This window comes from Scardinius erythrophthalmus (assembly GCF_964197995.2).
Source record: "Scardinius erythrophthalmus genome assembly, chromosome: 6".
Taxonomy (NCBI): domain Eukaryota; kingdom Metazoa; phylum Chordata; class Actinopteri; order Cypriniformes; family Leuciscidae; genus Scardinius; species Scardinius erythrophthalmus.
In genome coordinates this window covers 32,631,203-32,651,790 of record NC_138226.1, presented here as the reverse complement: position 1 = coordinate 32,651,790, position 20,588 = coordinate 32,631,203, and the positions used below count along the sequence as shown (strand labels likewise).

The 20,588-nt window shown below is 37.5% G+C and overlaps 1 protein-coding gene across 1 annotated transcript in view; it reads left to right on the top strand.

Moving 5' to 3' along the window:
* LOC308691838 (coiled-coil domain-containing protein 148-like) overlaps window positions 1-20,588 on the top strand; it is a gene marked incomplete at its 5' end in the record, with an annotated part of 188,327 nt that overhangs the window by 116,517 nt on the left and 51,222 nt on the right. Inside the window, 6 exons of the mRNA XM_081367401.1 lie at window positions 3,206-3,300; window positions 3,620-3,765; window positions 4,600-4,834; window positions 7,227-7,326; window positions 10,578-10,766; window positions 12,779-12,917. Of these exons, the coding sequence (XP_081223527.1) occupies window positions 3,206-3,300; window positions 3,620-3,765; window positions 4,600-4,834; window positions 7,227-7,326; window positions 10,578-10,766; window positions 12,779-12,917 (904 nt within the window). The remainder of the gene's footprint in view (window positions 1-3,205; window positions 3,301-3,619; window positions 3,766-4,599; window positions 4,835-7,226; window positions 7,327-10,577; window positions 10,767-12,778; window positions 12,918-20,588) is intronic.

Sequence of the window (20,588 nt, the reverse complement as noted above, 5' to 3'; positions counted from 1 at the left end):
CTATCATTTCAGCTGGCCTTAGCAGGCAGCTTCTGAAGGCGAGCTGGCGCCCTAGCATGACTAAATGGTCATTTTCTGCTACTGGTTCCCTCCCAGAACCTCTTTTATCTAGCCTCTACCAGGCAGACCATGTGCTCCCCTTATTTAGGGTCACTATGAGTACTCGGCCTCCTGAGTCTGGTCAGACAGTCCTAGGCCTCTCGTTGGGCCTACCAGTTAGATAAGCCCTTAGGCCTTTTTAGGCCTCCTCTGTGTTTTGAAACACTTGGGTAGATCCGTGGGTAGATCCGTGGATCGAGCAGAGAAACTCCCCTCGCTAGCAAAGGTTGTAGGCACTTAACTTAATTACCATACTGAGTCATGTTCTCCGGGATACCCTGTCTCTGAGATCCGGGCCAAGTGGTTCACTGTCAGCTTTGCAGTCCCTCGGTTGGATGCTTTATCTAAAGGCAAGTGTCGAGAGGCTCTGTCTTCAGACAGACAGGAATTCGGCCAGACTGAAATGTCCAATGTAAGTGACACCAGCTCAGGCCTTCCTGGTGGCATTTCGGGTGAATATGTTCCCATGAAAAGTGATTGGCTCAGGCTCATTCGGGTTCCCTAGGCACATTCCCTAGAAAGGACCCCTTCTAAATTTGAAGCTGTGGTCCTAGGCCCTTGAGCAGGCCCAGGTAGGCCTTTCATTAAACAGTGTTTATGGAGGTTTTCCTGTTATACGTATAGCATGGGCTATGACCGTAGGGAATGCTGTCACTGACAGCCCAGTGTGACCAGAGGGTGAATGGTTCTGGCATTTCATTTGAATTTGCTGGTTCTGACAGTTGTCACTGCCAATGGGTATGCACTTTCGAAAGGGAATGTCTAGGTTATGACTGTAACCTCTGTTCCCTGAGAACAGGGAACGAGACACTGCGTCTTTTAGTCCCTTCAGACGAAAAGGTGATTATCTTGTTTGCAAGGCGCCCTTATATACTTCCAGGTCGCACGTTAATGATTCATGGGCTGTCGCCGGTCAGTAGGATTACCGTGATTTGATTGTGATTTCAGACACCTGTCACGCCTGAGGCATTCCCCTTAGTATCAATTGACGCAGTGTCTTGTTCCCTGTTCTCAGGGAACAGAGGTTACAGTAGTAACCTAGATGTTTCCAATTCAGTTACAATGCAAAAGGGCCAATAAAGAGAATGAAACAAATTGAGTAAAGAAAAATCACATTAAACTGGAAAATAGTATAAACAGGAAAACATACCTGTTACAAGAGACCAAATAAGCAGCCTCTTTGAGTGAATTGCCATTAACATTGCCTAAATGTGCTCTCATTTCCACATATTTAAGCAGGAGGCAAAAAAAATAACTCAAAAAGGGTAAAATGACAAAAATAATCACACAGGTAAGAAAAATAACATTAAATACACAAATTAGGGTGAAAATTCTAGACATAAAAGCAATAATTACAGTAAAAATTAAATAAGATTATCAGATGTCGAAAGAAACCTACCTCTCCCATTCAGTTACGATACAAAAGGGAAGAGGAGGAGACAGAACGTTATGTTGTGTTATGCTGACTCATGACATCACAACAATTAAAGGGGAAAGCAGTCACATTTCAATCAGGCAGCTACATCAGGTGTGTGTAAATGAACAATTTTGTGTGAATTATACTTAACAAAACATACATTTAACAGTATAATTTCTATACCTGTTACACAAAAAGGTAGTGAATACAAAAACATATAAATAGATATACCAGAAAAAACATTGGATCATTGGATTTAATCCATACAAGGTCCTAGAAAAAAGGGTCACAGACCCTACCAAATCTAACATGCATGAACATTTATACATTAAATATACATTACATTATTATATTTAATACACAATCTCTTACCAGCGAGAGTCCTTGTTATCTTGTGTGTGTGTGTGTGTGTGTGTGTGTGTGTGTGTGTGTGTGTGTGTGTGTGTGTGTGTGTGTGTACATATGAACCAGCAGTGATATTATCCATAATATCCAATATTACCTGTGATTTCCATGAACTCATTCCTGACTAATTACTTGATTGGACTAATTGGAAATTTGAAGCTCAAAATTGCTGACCAAGCAAACAATACTTCACAATTAACAAAAGGAATCATGCTCCTGATACAGTAGATGAAGGAGTAAATGTGATGGTAACAGAGGATAGAATTCAGTATAAAGAGAGGGCACCATTTGACGGTTATGTGGGGGAACAAATAATTACAAATGTGGCCTACTACTATTAAAAAATGCTTATTGTTTCAAACTGTTTCACATATAGTATCTTTAAAAGTCACTTTTCAGAACCTGCTTCGATCATCACGTTAAGATGAAGACACGTATCTACTGCAAAACAGGCATATCCTAATCTAGTTTAGTGCATGTCCACTGGTCTGGAGTAAATTAAGCCAAACAGATGTTTTCAATTCATTCCTATGAGAGCACTGAGTGGATTTTTCCCAGTGCAGTAGACATGCACTGTGACTCTTGCTAGAGTTCTCAACGGGTCGGGTCGGCCCGACAAACCCGACGGGACCCGCGGGTTCGGGCCGGGTTCGGGTCGAAAATATAATCAAATGACTCGGGTCGGGTCGGACCTCGGGCTTAATCTTTTCCGCTCAGTGAAAAAAAAAAAAAAAAACATTTATTAATCAACGCTGCTGTTCACCGTAAAGAAAGTCTGGCTGCTGCGTGCAACGTGCATCATGGAGAGGGGCGGGGGCAGACCTGACGCCGCTGCGTGCACGCCTTTAGCCTGGAGAAGAAGATGGAGTTGGTGAAAAGTAAACTTGCCGCAGGTGAATTCACCGTCGCTACTACAGCCTATTTATATATTTAAAGTTTACTGTTTCATTTGTTTATATTGTTTGTATTGTTAAAAGGCGTGAACATTAAAGGTTGATTTGAATTCCCGTCTGCTGGTCATGATAATACGTGTATGAGAAAAAAAAAATCTGACGCGGCGTCGGGCCGCGGGCCGGGTTCGGGCAGATAATTCATGTTGATGTGTCGGGTTACATCGGGTCCGGGCTTTATAAGCCACGGGCCGGGTCGGGTCGGGTTGTAATTGTCAGGCCCGTTGAGAACTCTAACTCTTGCAACTCGTAATTTGTAACTTCATTTCTGGCACTTGAAAATCTCATATAAATTGTAATCTCTATAAACTGTAATGTTTATTGAATGTTTCAGGCACAAGACTGAGAAAGAATTTCAACATTTTCTTCATGGAGTTGGACTTGAAGAGGAAGCAGACATAGATATCCTTTCTCAGTTACAGGAATATGGTAAAGTTCACTTTGGTTTTTGTTGGAATATTGAAACACGTGAAATACTGTTAGCTACATATTCATATTGAAATCACAATATAAATTGAATATAATGATACATTACCATACAGTATGTATTGCCACTTCACATTGGGTTCACATTGGCTAATGTGCTAGCTAGCCAAAACTGGTTTCCAAAACCCCTCTATGACCCCTCTATCAAACTAGATCAGCCTGACCAGACCTAGGACCAGCATTTTCTTTTTCTTATTCAGAATATTTGATATTATTTAACTTGCATTATATTACTTGAAGTGCGTGTTTTGTATGTGTCTAGAATTGGAGCTGGAAAAGGAACGTGAAAAGTTTAGATTAACCACAGTAGAACCTGTTTATCACCTAAAAGATGATCTGCAGTACAGACTGACATCACACTGCTCTACAGCCAATCACATCAATGAGCTAGAGGAAGTCTTACCACAGGTACCCAATCACAATTAGCAATACACACATTTTTTTTGAGCATACACATCCATTTTGGACAATGGTGTTAATCAACTGTGTGTGTGTGTGTGTGTGTGTGTGTGTGTGTGTGTGTGTGTGTGTGTGTGTGTGTGTGTGTATGTGTACTTCACCCAATTTCCTCATAATGTTGTGTGTATTTAGGTTTCTGGCCACTTGCCCTAGATTATAAGTACATCCAGCTGTCCCCAAAATTCAAAAGAGTTGAAAAGACTAAATATACATACTAAACATAGTTTTTTTCAATAATGTAAACAATCAGAAAGTTTTTGGTGGGGGATATGTTGAGGGGTGGGGTTAGGCTTAGGTCAGCATAAAAACCATTACGCCTGCAGAAAGTCCTCATAATGATAAGGTACCATTGTGTGTGTGTGTGTGTGTGTGTGTGTGTGTGTGTGTGTGTGTGTGTGTGTGGTCCTGGACTGGTAAACCCTACGTTATTTCTCCACAAAGATAGTACTACCAGTAATTTTTGACCTTGTGGAAATTATTATTTTTTTTGTCCCCATGAGGAAAACGCTTATAAAATATACAGAATTATGTTTTTTGAAAATGTAAAAATACAGAAAGTTTTCTGTGATGTATAGGTTTAGGGGTAGAGTTAGGGTATATAATATATAGTTTATACAATATAAATATTATTATACCTATGGAAAGTCCCCATAAAACATGGAACCCAACGTGTGTGTGTGAGAGAGAGAGAGAGATATCTGGCTGCTCTAAGAAGAAACAATCTATGTGTGTATATATTTCATAACTTCTAACTTTGATTAACCCTGTCTTGTTGTGTTTTAGGTTCTGTCTGTCAGACAGCAGCAACAGGAGGTGCTGAACAGACTGCAATGTGAATGTGAATCTCTACAGCAGGACATCTGTGTTAATGAACTCAAGGTCACTTTAGATTTCTACTACAGGCCTATACACTTTTCACTGAACATTAAAATGTTGGTAACCTGTAATGTTTTTAGGTCAGTCCTAGTATTTTACGGTAGCCTTCCACATCTGTCATTTTCTATGTGGCTTCTAAAAAGCTGATTATAATGGGCTTTATAATATTTTTTTATATTTATTTATATTTATGAATGCCTGCATTTATATACATAAACACACACACATACATATATATATATATATATATATATATATATATATATATATATATACAGTACCAGTCAAAAGTTTGGAAACATTACTATTTTTAATGTTTTTGAAAGAAGTCTCTTATGCTCATCAAGCCTGCAGTTAAAAAAAAAAAAACAGTAATATTATGAAATATTATTACAATTTAAAATAATGGATCTCTTTTTAATATATTTTAAAATGTAATTTATTTTATATGTGTGTGTGTGTGTATATATATTTTTATAAGAATGAAAAATTAAGGTGAAGAATTAAGTGTGAAACCATCAGGAACCCTTTAGTCTTCAGCGCCACCATTTTCCAGAACTGCAACCTACCTGGAGTCTCCAGAAGAGCAAGGTGTCAGGGTCTCAGAGACTTGGGTTAGGCAAAGAATCCTAAAAAATGACCCCCTCTTAATAAGAATCTCAAGCTGAAGAGTAGTAAAATACATGAAGACTGTTTTTTTATAGGCTTTATAGACAGACAGATTGAGAGTGACTCTTGAAGGACCAGCACCACATCCTCTTCTACCACTGTTTGAAGAATTCATCTTCCAGAATACATTTTAATACGTTTTGGGAGTTAATTTTTAGTCCATCTCTGCAAAACGGACTTCAGGGTAGGAGATGGACTAAAAATAAACTCACAAAACGTATTAAAACGTATTCTGGAAGATGAATTCTTCAAACAGTGGTAGAAGAGGATGTGTTGCTGGTCCTTCAAGAGTCACTCTCAATCTGTCTGTCTATAAAGCCTATAAAAAAAACAGTCTTCATGTATTTAACAACACTTCAGCTTGTGACTCTTATTAAGAGGGGGTTATTTTTTAGGATTCTTTGCCTAACCCAAGTCTCTGAGACCCTGACACCTTGCTCTTCTGGAGACTCCAGGTAGGTTGCAGTTCTGGAAAATGGTGGTGCTGGAGACTAAAGGGTTCCCGATGGTTTCACACTTAATTCTTCACCTTAATTCTTTTGCAGTTAACATGTGTTTTTTCTTCTCCACCTGTTTTTGTCTGACCCTGCTGACCCAATGAGCATTTCACTGTCCAATGGTCATGCTTTAACTGCAATCTCTAGTATTGCATTAGTTTTGCATTCTTCTCATGGGGATTTAATATTTTTTGACTTTTCAGTCTTTGTTAAATCTCTTTTTTGGCTTATTTTATCTATAATAGAAAACTTGCCTAACAATTCTGCACACCTGAAAATAAGACATTTTTCATTTCCAGCCTTCATGAACAATTATATATCACTTATACATGATTAAATAGAAAATTAATAGTAGTTATTAAGTTTAATATGGTTTGGAATTGGCAAAATGTTCCTGGAAATAAAATATGATCAGAAAATCAACGTGCCTAATAATTCTGCACACACTGTAAATACACATACATATATATATATATATATATATATATATATATATATATATATATATATATATATATATATATATATATATATATACTTGACTTTATATACAGTATCACACAAAAGTGTGTACACCCCTCACATTTCAGCAAACATTTTAGTATATCTTCTCAAGGGACTACTATAAATACACTATAATACTATATACTATATATACTATAGAAATGAAACTTGGATATATTTTAGAGTAGTCAATGTGCTGCTTTAATAGCAATATATATTTACTGTCCTCTGAAAATAACTCAACATACAGCCATCATTGTCAAAATAGCTAGCAACAACAAAAGTGAGTACACCCTAGGTGATAATAGCAGTACGTCGTTTAACCATGCAAAGCCACGTCACATTCATCATGTTCATGTTTTTGTTTGCTTGACACGACCATACAAATTTGTGTATCTTGTATTAGAGCAGTTACAATTTGTGCTTTGAGTACAATTCTCTCATACTGACCACTGGATGTTCAACATAGCACCTCATGGCAAATAACTCTGAAGCTGGCTCACAAGAAAGCCTGCAAACAGTTTGCTGAAAGCAACCTGTCCAAGAGCATGAATTACTGGAACCATGTCCTGTGGTCTGATGAGATTAAGATAAACTTGTTTGGCTCAGATGGTGTCCAACATGTTTAGCGACACCCTGGTCTGGGGCTGCATGAGTGCTGCTGGTACTGGGGAGCTGTGCTTCATTGAGGGAAACATGGATTCCAACATGTACTGTGACGCTCTGAAGAAGAACATGATGCCCTCCCTTCAGAAACTGGGCTGAACGGCATGATAATGACCCCAAACACACCGCCAAGATGACAACTGCCTTGCTGAGGACTCTGAAGTTGAAGGTGATGGAGTGGCCAGGTATTTTTTCCAGACCTGAAACCTATTGAGCACCTGTGGGGAATCCTCAAGCGGAAGGTGGAGAAGCACCATATGTCTAACATCCAGCAGCTCCATGATGTCATTATGGAGGAGTAGAAGAGTATCCCAGCAACAACCTGTGCAGCTCTGGTGAATTCCATGCCTAGGAGGATTAAGGCAATGCTAGATAACAATGGTGCTTACACAAAATATTGACACTTTGGACACAGTTTTGACATGTTCACTTAGGGTGTACTCACTTTTGTTGCCAGCTATTTAATATAGTATTGTCCCTTGAGAAGATATACTAAAATGTTTGCTGAAATGTGAGGGGTGTACTCACTTTTGTAAGATACTGTATATTAAATTAATTGCCATTAGTTACATGACTACAATTGACTACTGGCTATTTCTGGACGGGTGGCAAATGGTCTGGGGGAGGGACATTCTTGAGTCCAACACGATGTCATCAATATTTTTGGTCCGTTTTCCTGAGAGAGACAGACTGTCAATTTTAAACATATATACGCTTATATTTCAGGAATGTGCTAGCATATAGATTATTTAAAAAAGATATGGGCTGCGTCCGAAATCGAATACTTCCCTACTATATAGTATGCGAAAAACAGTACGCGAGCAGAGTAGTATGTCCGAAATCATAGAATTCGAAAAACAGTAGGCGAGAAGTACCCGGATGACCTACTACATCCGGCGAGATTCTGAAGTGCGCATACGATGGACACTTTACTATCCCATGATGCCACGGGAGAGGAGTTGTCGTCGTTATATTTGAAAATGGCGGAAAACGGAGACGCGGCTGTTTTCAAGTGTAAGTACTTTACAACACACTTTTTGTTTATTTGTGGTTAAATTGTATTCGTTTAACATCATATAAGTAAATGATTGACTTGTTAAAAGTTTAAATAATGTAAATCGAGGGTACAAGTTTGTGAATTGGCTGCAAAATGACAATTTTATCATTATTATTATTGCCGAACAGAACGAGCTAATGTCTGTCAGTTAACACTGTTTTATTTAAACAACGACGTTGTTTCTCAGTTAAATGAGAGGGTTACAAAACTTTTATTTTTTAATTTTACAACGATTTTATTTCTTCTTTACCAGTGTTGATATGTAATATGTGTTGGCTACAAAGCAAGCTACTGTAATCAAGTGTAATCAACTTGTCCAACATTAATATTAATTTAATAATATAGATTGACCATGGTTCATCACTAATGTTAAATTCTGTGTTGATTTTGCAGGGGCTGATGACCACACCTGTGTTCTTATGGCTAATGGAAGAGAGGAAAGAAAAGAAAGAGCGACGAGAGAGAGAGGAAAGATTCCTTCTGCTTTTAGAAATTGCTAAAAAAAAATTATAATAAAGAAAACAAATGTTACACACTCTCTTTCCATTTATTTGTTATAAGTTCATTTTGTAATGCTGTTTTAGCAAGTTTTATTACAAAACACTTAATTCCCAGGGATTTAAAGTAGTTAGATTGTCAATTGTAAAGTGTTTAATATGTGGCATTGAGTAATTAATATTTTTAAAGGGTGTTGTGTGTGCACTTATTTTGTGAAAGATTCCAGATGTTTTTTGAAACAAGCAAATTGCAGGTATATCTGAAAAATATGAGTGCCACACTGAAGAGAAATATCCACATACCCCAGACACCTTTAAAATGTATTTGCTTTATTTTTGTATATTATTTAACTTTTAAATGGATACAGAATACAAAAGTTTAAAACAAAATCACAAAACTTTGGCAAAACTTTTTTTTATTAAAGTGTCATCTTGAGGGAAGAAAATGAACTTCAGCAGCTTCAGTAAGGTAACCTTCACAGGTTTCTAAAGATCTAAAGGGACTTTCTTACTAACAGTCTCATTTGTTGGGCATCACTTTAAAATAATTTAAAATCTGTTTCTTTAAAAGCATGTGTACAAGATGAGAACTTTACACCTTGGGTAATTTTTGGATTTCCACTTGAATTTTTCCTACCTAAATTTAAAGTAAATAATTTGTAAAAAATTAAGCTCAAATATGTGATATGTAGCTAGAACACCAGCACCTTGATGTCCTTTTTTTCCACCCATGGTCGCAATCAGTGACTGGATGGACTACCGTGAGGGGTGGAGGTCAGCTCCATCTTTAAAATATAGATGAAGAATTGGCGTTGTAGGGCTCACAATCTGTAAGGTGTTCATAGTTTATTTTAAAATACGATTTGAATCGACAAGACACTTGTTTTCTGTGTTGGATTATTTATATGTATATGTATTATATGTACATGATCCATTTCTTATATGTGTGTGTATATATATATATATATATATATATATATATATATATTATATATATATATATACAGTATATATACACACACACACATATATATATATATGAATACTTAAGATGTAAAAGCCTCTAAGTGCCATCTGGAATTTTCTTTTAGTTTGATTATTTTTATCAAGCTTGTATGTTTATGTTCAGTTATTTCACTTTAATGGCAATGAAAAGGACCTATTAATTGTCATTAAAGTGAAATTACTGAACCTATAATACAAGTTTGATAAAAATGCTCATTTTAGAAGAATCCTTTTCTTTTACGTCTTAAGTCTTCATACATGAATGAATGTGTGTGTGTATTGTATCTGACCTCAGTGTGTTACCCTATTGTTCACTGTGTGTGTGTGTGTGTGTATATATATATATACACACACACACACACACTGTGATATTGCCATCCATGAATGAATCGACAGAGATAAACACACGCATATTATTGATTCATTCATGTTTATTCATTGATGGCACTATCACAAGCAAATAAATTACTTTTTCCTTACCAAAAATCAACCTCTGCCATTGTTCACAGGTTTGTGTGTGTGCGAGCAACTGACCGACGACTCTGAATTGTGAGCACGAACGACGTAAAAACGCAGACGAAAGCGGAAAGAAGAACTAAAAATGTTATGTTGGTGCAGTCAGTGGAACGGGCTCTTTAAATTTTCGCGCTGATGTGACCGCGCATGTTACGTGACAATACCAACATGGCGCATGTAGTACGTCCGGACTCCATTCATACTACCCGTATTCATACTATATAGAACGTACTTTTTTAACGGTCGCGAAGTACGTTCTAATTTAAATGTAGTACCTACTCACAAAGTATGCGATTTCGGACGCAGCCATGGACTGCTACAAAGCTTTAATTTTGATTTAACTGTGTCTTCAATGATACATTAATCAGTGAGTTTTGTTGTGGAAAAGTATACAAAAATGTGTTCAAGTTGTAATTAAATTGTAGTAAAACATTTTATTAGCCATGTTGGAAGATAAATCTGTTTGTCCTACAGGAGCACCTACAGTCTGCAGCAATGGGAAGCCATGCTAGCATATTTGGAAAAGGTTCCAGAGGAGATCTTCACTGCAGACTGTCCGTACCCTGACCTCAGATCAGATCTTATTCACAGCTTCCACTCTCTTACTGAGAAAAATAAACTCAGACTAGCAATAGTGGAGAGCAGAATGCAGGGCCTGGACAGGTAACATTCTTAATTATCATCTCTTTTATAATCTGTTATAATCTATATGTAGTGGACATGTTAAAATGTATGTACAATATGAGTGTTTTTTTAACCCCATGAGGGGCTATCCATAAGGTGCGTTGTCGTACCGTAATGACAAGATTCCAACTTGTAAAAAGCGTTCACGTCCTTGTAGAACTCGGAATTATAACTTGTAAACTCAGAATTTTCGGAGAGCTCTGACTTATACCACTTGACTGCTGTACCTTCTGACCTCTGCAGATTAATTTAGGTGTTGATAGTGTTGCCCCAATACACATGAACAGGCCTTGAACAAGTATTATCTTTAAAACACCATAATAAGACATTTAATACATTATTCTTTCATGTAATATATTTAAACTGTAGGCTATAGTACACTTAATATTAAATAGAATTTTAGTATTTAAAAAAATAAACCACTTTCAAGTCTTTGCGATACAGACTTTTTTTTTGTTTTTTTGTCAGGATCGGGATAATCATAAGTTTGATCTCATAGAAGAGTACTTAAACAGTTCTCTTTGAGCGGGTATTTAAATGATGTCTATACCACACATAGTTTCTTTTAATTAAACATCAAGTTAGTTCTGGCTGGTCACGCAAGTCAAGCTCGCATCAGCTGACTCACTTCTACCTATTGGAATACGAAGCCTATCACTGCATAGATATATAAGCTTGTTCAGTATTATCAGCTGCTATCGCATTTCTCTGGAGCTATTAACCCTCCTCCACCCCAAGCTCCTCCTCTCTTTTCCAAGTGCATTCTGATATTCCCCTTTGAATCAGACTAATTTCTCAAATTATGTTGTACATTAAAATATTGGCATTAATGATATCTGCAATACATTTATTTTGGTCCTGTTCTGTTTACCCTAAGGGGGGTTATTGCTGCTTTCCATGCTATGCTGCATAAATGCGCAGGGAGTACTTGCCCAGAACAGAACCATACCGCCAATACAAACTGTATGCTAAATGTCAGTCATGTTTGGCGATAGTGGTCCTGACAGAAATATTCTAATAAGTAGCTAACAAGATTTCAGCCAATTTCGTTTTTTCAGCCAAAACTTCATTTCAAACATTTCAGCACCAAAACTTAGCCTATGCCAAGTAAATTCAGATGATTAAAGAAATTGTGAAAGGGTAGGTGAGAGTCAGAGCCAGATAGACAGTTCAAACCATAATGAAGGCACCAAGAGTGAGCCAGAGTCAATGTCAACAGCAGGCCAGGATCCAAACCATATGACTTCTTTCCATGGAGCACAAAAAGATGAATTCTGAAGAATGCTTATGCTGCTCTTTTCCATACAGTAGATGTCGACCATAAAATGTTGGTAAGCTCCCAAAAGGACAAAACAGTGGTACATACATTTTTTCAAGTCAACAGACTGACTTTTAAATTGTTAAGCATTGATAATCTTGTCCTCTGCCACACATCTCAAATCGTATTTGTGGTTGTGTATATATAATTATGCCACATTAAGATGTCACACCAAGTTTGACATCAAATGTACCAAATGCCACTGATTCTCATGTATCAGATGACCAATCACGGCATTAGATTAGCTATGGTGGTGGGAAATGACAAATAATTAAATTAATGTCTGTTACTAACAAAACCCTCTCAGAAGACTTTGTATATAGTACACCAGTCATATGATATAAAACGTCAGAGTAAGAAATGAAGTAGGTAATTGTGAGAAAAAGTTACATTGTGAGATGTAGAGAGAAGGAATTTGCAAACACAAGACAATTTTGAGAATAATTATTATAAGACATCAAGTCACAGTTAAAATCACATTGGTAAATATGAAAAAAAATGATGTTGCAATTAACTTTTTATTCTGTTAGTATTATTATTATTTATTTTATTTTATTTATTTATTTTACTCTGAGGCAGAAGTAAGCATCCATAGTATGGAATTTATCCTGTGTAGTCTAGGAAGTATTATCTGAGAAGAGTCATTTTTTTACTGTGTGTCTTTTTGTCTCAGGAATTGTGGCTGGAATGCAGCAGATCATGAGTGGTTCCAGCACATAATGAGCCAGTATTCCCCAAGTCTGAGGAACCAGCGCTCACTTTACATTGACATGCTGCAGAGATTGCTTCCACATATAACCCAGCAGGAACTGGTTAGTGCTCATACATACTGTAAAATAATAATAATAACAATAATAATAATAATTATAATAATGTTTATTTTATTTTAGATAAGAATAGCATTTAATAAAAAGGTGGGTTTTCAGTTCTCTCTTGAAATCATAAATAGATGTCCCAGAGGGATTGGGGAATCACATACAGTGGAGAAAATAATTATTTGATCCCCTGATGATTTTGCCAACTTACAAAAAAAAAAAATTAAGGGTCTATTATTTTTATGGTAGGTTTATTTTAACGGAGAGAGACAGAATATCAACCAAAAAATCCAGAAAAAACACATTATGTAAAGGTTATAAATTGATTAGCATTTGAACGAGTGAAATAATTATTTGATCCACTTTAAGAAAGTACTCCTAATGTCAGCTCGTAAAAGATACCTGTCCACAGAATCTCTATCTTCCATTCCAACCTCTCCACCACCATGGGCAAGACCACAGAGCTGTCAAAGGACATCAGGGACAAGATTGTATACCTGCACAAGGCTGGAATGGGCTACAAGACCATCAGCAAGAAGTTTGGTGAGAAGGAGACAACTGTTGGTTTCATTATTTGGAAATGGAAGAAATACAAAATATCCATCAATCGCTCACCTCATGCTCCATGCAAGATCTGTCATGGTTACAAAAGATGGAAGCAAAAATACAAGTAAAACTCAGTTTATTAAGATGAGGAATAAATGTCCGGTGGAGAAGTAAGGCATACTGATGACACAGGGACTGGATGGTCAGCGAAGGTGTCCGTGAAGTGAAGTGATGCAGACGTGATGATAGAGGGGAAGACGAAATCCAGGTGAACAGGAACGGGAACACGAACAGGAACGCCAACAGGAACAGGATCACACACGGGAGACATCAAACAATGATCTGACAATGAGAGGAGAGTGCGGTGAGGTTTTAAAGGTGCGTGAATGAGCTGCAGCTGGAGTGATGAATGAGATCAGCTGGGCCGCTGATCAGTCAGGATGGGCGGTAACGCCCACTCACACACACCCACACACATAACAACAGTAACACGAGACGAGAAGGAAACCATGAATTTACGAACCGTGACAAGATCTCTATATAAGATCTCACCTCATGGAGTAAGGATGATCACGAGAAAGGTGAGGGATCAGCGCAGAACTACATGGGAGGAGCTTGTTAATGATCTCAAGGCAGTTGGGACACCTGTCACCAAGCAAACCATTGGTAAACACTCTACGCCGCAGTGGATTGAAATCCTGCAGCACCCGCACATATACAAGCACATCTGCACATGTACAAGCCTGTCTGAAGTTTGCTAATGAACATCTAATGATTCAGATAAGGCTTGGGAGACAGTGCTGTGGTCAGATGAGACCAAAATTTAGCTCTTTGGCATCAACTCAACTCGTCGTGTTTGGAGGAAGAGAAATGCTGACCAAGAACACCATCCTTACAGTCAAGCACGAAGGTGGAAACATTATGCTCTGTGGCTGTTTCTCTGCTAAGGGTACAGGACGACTTCACCGTATTGAGGAGCTGATGGACGGGGCAATGCACCGGAAAATCTTGGACGAGAACCTCCTTACTTCAGCCAGAACACTGAAGATTGGTTGTGGATGGGTCTTCCAGCATGACAATGACCCAGAACATACTGCCAAGGCAACAAAGGAGTGGCTCAAGAAGAAGCACATTAAGGTCTTGTAAAAAAATTACTGTCAAATTTACAGCAACTTACTGGCAATTGTGGTTGAGACATTAAATCTCTCAAGTGCTCAAACTGCTCTTGTTTTGCTGCTTTTACAGGTGTGCTGTATAATTTTATAGTATAATTATAGTTTATGATTTACGGTAATCTTGTAAAATTTACAGGCTTACTGGCAACCAAAATTGCCAGTAAGATGCTGTACATTTTACAGCAATTTGTTACTAATCCTATAGAAAATCTGTGGAAGGAGCTGAAACTTAGAGTTGCAAAGGGATAGCCTAGAAACCTTAAGGATTCAGAGAGGATATGTAAAGAGGAATGGACCAAAATCCCTCCTGAGTTGTGTGCAAACCTGGTGACCAGCTACAAGAAACATCTTACCTCTGTGCTTGCCAACAAGGGTTTCTCCACCAAATACTAAATTGTGTTTTGCTTGGGGATCAAATACTTATTTCACTCACTGAAATGCAAATCAATTTATAGGGCCCTATTTTAACGATCTGAAACGCAAGTGTCAAAGCGCAAAGCGCAAGTGACTTTGTGGGCGGGTCTTGGCGCTGTTGCTATTTTCCCGGCGGGATAAATGACTCTTGCGCCAGGCGCAAATCTAAAATGGGTTGGTCTGAAGTAGCTTCATTATTCATAGGTGTGGTTTGGGCGTAACGTGAAATAAACCAATCAGAGCGTCATCTCACATTCCCTTTAAGAGCAGACGCGTTTGTTCTAAGCGGATTCCTATTGTAACGGCGGATTTGCCAGGAGCGGTTCACAGTCAAGGAGAGCAACGCTCTCGTCAGGGACGTTGGGGATGGAGAAACCCACCCAAATTAACTTCGGTTAAAAAGGCGTATGATAATTTGGGTAAATGTGTAAGCTAGATGTATGCTTTTATAATAAATTGTCTATCTATCTATCTATCTATCTATCTATCTATCTATCTATCTATCTATCTATCTATCTATCTATCTATCTATCTATCTATCTATCTATCTATCTATCTATCTATCGTAATAATGTATGATTTGCAAAAATGAAAACTGCTGCTTCTGTGTAGATGAGAGAATCAAAGTGTATGCACGTTGTGCACACGCTACATTGATTATTGCCAAGCATGCGCCCTTAAAATAGCATATGAATAACATGCGCAACGCGCCACTGACTTTAAACAATTTTTTCCTGGTTAGTGGCGCAATTGTTTTCTAAACCTGCAAAATAGCATGAGGGAACGTTTGCGCTGGAACACGCCTCCTTTTTTGCGCTGAACCGCCCAGGGAGCGCAAGTTCATTCCCTAGTTTAGCGACGTGCTTCTGTAGAGGGAAAAACGCGCTTTGCGCGGGTGCAAAATAGGAATGATACATGCGTCGGTGTACAAAGTCAATTGCGCTGGGTGCAAGATAGGGCCCTTAATGTATATGTAATGTGTTTTTTCTGGATTTTTTGGTTGATATTCTGTCTCTATCCATTAAAATAAACCTACCATAGAAAATATTGACCCTTCATTTATTTGTGGACAAACTTACAAAATCAGCAGGGGATCAAATTATTATTTTCTCCACTGTAATTTGGAGGCAGCAATGCTAAACGCCATTCCTCCAAATATTGACAGCTTATATAGTGGCGAGAGAACCCTTAGTGGAGGACCTAAGCAAGTAAAGCTAAGAGTAGGGGTGAAGGAAATCAGAGATATATTAGTGGAGCAAGGCAGTGAAGAACTTTGAAAGTGGTAAAGGGGATTTTATATTGGTTTTGGTTGGAAACAGGCAACCACTTGGTCATTTGAGAAGACTTTTTGGAAATGGTGAGAACCTTTGCAGCAGAGTTTTGAATGTACTGGAGTAGGGATGTGCCCGAAACTGAATACCGCATTCGGAAAGGAAAATAATTATATATATGCATTCAGAAAGGAAATAATTAAATATATTATATAATATATAATTTGGCATATTATATGTCAATGACGCTCAGGATCTGTTGCACACCAAATCCTCTGCCATCATCATGTCAGTCATCTCTCCGTACTTTCTTCACATGATACGTGAAATCGGACTTCTGCTACACAATGCTGTGAGTCTGCAGCTCTTGCTGTATGGAGCAGAGCAGAAACTTTCATTTTATAATTGTAGCGTCCATTGTCCAACTGACATTAGGGGCGGTGCTTTTCAATTCCGATGTGTGCTACTTATGTGCTACAGTCATCACAATTCTGCGCTCATGATGGGAGTCACTTCAAAAATTGTACATACCCAAAGTTATCAAGACAGTTGTGAAAGGTAGTCAGCAAAGGATAGTTATGTGTCAGAGCACACAAATATTACAGTGCAAAACACGAGGGCTCGTATAATAAATGTTCAAAAATTCTGCTCTCTTTTTTAGCATCCTCGTCTTTGTTTTTTTTATATTTCTTGTGCATAAATTTGCTGGCTTCTGCGGCAGATCACACTATAAATTAATGCATAATCATTTACAATAATGTTCTCTGTGTTTACTTTCGTATGACAGCGTGCTGTGTGACGACTTTTTATCGTTCTTCTGCGCATGTGGGTAAGTTCAGAACCATGATCTGTTCGCACTGGAATCTGATATTGGCCACATTTAAAACAACAATGAACAGCTATACAAAAACAAATCAGATCTGAGCAATAAATCGGAATTGAGCACTTAAGGCTCGCAGTGTGAACGTAGCCTTTGTTTCATGTACATATCCTTTCAGTTTAGTATTCTTTGTGACCTTAATTACTCCCGTTCAGTTTCCTTAATTACTGATTAATCTTTAGCCTTAATACTGCAATATGCGTCTACTGCAGTGGCATATAGCCAACAGCATGACAGGGTCTGCAACTGCTGCTCAAAATGCCATGTTCCTCACCAAATGAATACAACGTGTCACCAACACCGCCTCAGATGCGTGCTTGTCAGAATGTGTACTCCTGTTGTGGACACGCTTACAGAACAGCCGGACACTAAAAGAATATGTGGAGGGCTTCCTGGATTCATACAACGATGAGCGCTGGGATGATGTGTAAGGGTCCTCCAATTGATCGGGCGTCGGTTGTTGATCAGCCATAATCATTTTATATAGTTTGATTGGTGGCCTCTATAAAGAGGCAATCAGAAGAGCCGATTAGATGACGCAAAACTCGCAAGACAATTTTTCTATGCACAGCTAAAATTGCTTCATTACATTCAATGGTAATAAATGGTAAAACTTTAGAATACTGTTTGGTCATTAATGCATAATTACACAGGAACAAATGAGTAATGCACTATTAACATTCTAGTAACTACTGTTAACTAACAAGAAACACTGATTAACGAATAAGTAAGTAATAGTGCTTAGTCGATTGTGGTAGTTTACTATTACTATAATCAATAACTATAATGACTTACTGTAAGTGTTACATCCTTCTAATGGAATTACTAATTATTTGGATCAGTATTCTAAAGTTAAGATCATGGTAACCCACTAATGACTCAAGTGTTACCAAATCCATTGGAATTACAATTTAAAAAATTACAAAAAACTCAAAAGCTTACAAAGACTTAAGTCATTAGGAGTTATCATGCTTTTCATTTTAGGGTACTGATAAAAAAAATGTAATTCCTTCTGAAGGATTTGGTAATTGAGTCATTACTAGTGGGTAACTATTTCCTTCACTTTAAAATGAATTATACATTATTCATTATTCATGATAATTATGAACCTGGATATAGTAGTTCTTAGTAGTCCTCTTGGAGGTATGAAAAAAATAGTAGTTATTGATTAGCAAATAGTGAACTACCAATTTCAACTAGCACTATATTTACTAATTCGTTTAAACAGAGTGTCTTGTTAGTTAATAGTAGTTACTAGAGTGTTAACTTTGTTTACTCATTTGTTCCTGTGTAGTTATTAATTAATGATGGAACCAGTGCTTAATTTGTAAATGAATAATTGCTGGATCAAAAACAGCAATTAAAAGGTGCTGTGACCGACACTGACCATAGAACTTAAGTTTTCCCAGAACAATGATGTCACTAAACGGTGACGGCACAACTGTAAGAGCATCGTTCACAAGTCTCTTCATGGCCCTAACTTCAGCCAAGTGTATTATTCTGTCATGTATATAGCTACGTTGAGACCAAACATTCAACTAAACAGTGAAATTCTCTCACCGACAACGTTGTTGCCTTTTCCTTTTCAACGATTTCTGATTCTGACGGATCAAACCCATTGTTCGTGTCTCCCGCTATCCTAATTATTAGCCGTTCCATCTTCGGGATCTCTGTTGATCAGAAACAGCAACAGCTTTACTCGTGGATATGAAAAAAAAATGAAATGAAAAATGAAAAAATGTCTTTTTGACATTTTGGCGATATTAACTTTTTTTTATTAGAATAATTCATCAGGTGTATCGCCAAACTTTATGCTACTCTCCAAACTTTACGCTTTACTGCATGCAAAACAATCAGCAGGAAGCACCAAACAAAGAGAGTGATTTTGAAATTAAAAAATCTCCAAATACATCTGCATTAACTGTCTCGTTCTGTCTTTCACAGTGCGTGCACACAAGCGTTTTCAATTAATTCCTATGGAAGTTAAGCTTGAGTTGAACTGAAAACTGCAAGATCTGTTTCAAATTAAGCACTGTGATGGAACAGTATTCTAACAGTATCCTAGATGCATACTGTTTCTAAACTGCCGGATGTGCTTGCTAATAAAAAGAGTTAATAAAACTGCATTAAGCCATGAAAGAGATCCTGTTCTCCAAATAGCTTTCTGTGCGTGCGCTCCGAGTCGGTGTGGAACACGAATAAGCAAAGTATACTTTGGGCTTCGGGTTCACACCTAAATGGTCAAATACATAGTTGTTCATGTCTTAAGTGAACATAAACAGTTGGGCCGTAAATTGCATGTAAAACAATATATTGGATCCATGCATTCAGTCTTAAAGTGACAGTAACCTTATAAACCTGCTGCCGTCTGTGTCATTAATGTTAATATGAAACTGTTATTTAGCACCCCCTTGCTCTCAAGAATGATTTAGGGCTGTGTTTTAGCTTAGTTTTTTATTTATTTTGGCTTCAAACAATTATGAAAACGTGATGCTGCTTTCCGTTCCTTTCCTTCAAAGTGGTCGACGATTCTCTTTCAGCAATTGTTAAAAGTGCATGCTATCACTATTGTCTACAATATTTCATGCTCCTGACTGCAATGACAGCAATTGATTTTACTATGTGCACTTGGAATCAGTGACTGACAGCTGAAGTTTGATATGCGAGTTCCCAAATGAGTATGAAAGTCTTTCATATCTCTAAATGTTTTTGTTTTTCAATGTACACAAGCTCCTTTTAATTGGTTTTAACTGATTTGTGTACAGACCTTTTGAAACAGGAGACAATTCCTTTGATCCTTTGAAACGTTTTACTAGTTTACCAGTGACATTGATTAATTGTGTATGTCACAGATAGCTCTGAGATTAGGTGAGATCCAAGCGCAGCTTTATTGGAAAATTCAGAATCGTAGTCATGCCAGGCAAAGTGTCAAAAACACTTGCAAACAAGCCATAGAAGAACAAAAGACAAGGGAGAGTGCTCAGGAATGCCGTGTTACAATTACAAAACCTTGATGAGAAATGACAGAGAGAACATGGTATAAATAGGGTGAGACAAACAATGTAACGACACACAGGTGAATGCAATAATTAGTGATGAGTCCAGGCAAAGGATTATGGGAACTGAAGTTCATGGCTGAGTGGCAAAGATCAGAGAAGGAGTGCCCTCTGGTGGTCAACCTGGGCACACCAGCTGGTAACTGTGACTGTAATCATAACTAAAACAATTAAAATGTTCTGTTCTCCTTTCAACAGAGGGAGCAAAAGAAATTACAAAGTTATAATCACATAATTCAATATATCATATGTTTTAACCTTATATTGTTTTTCCTTTGCATCATTAATGTTTTAAATATAGAAATATGCAAGCAAAAACAATGTTT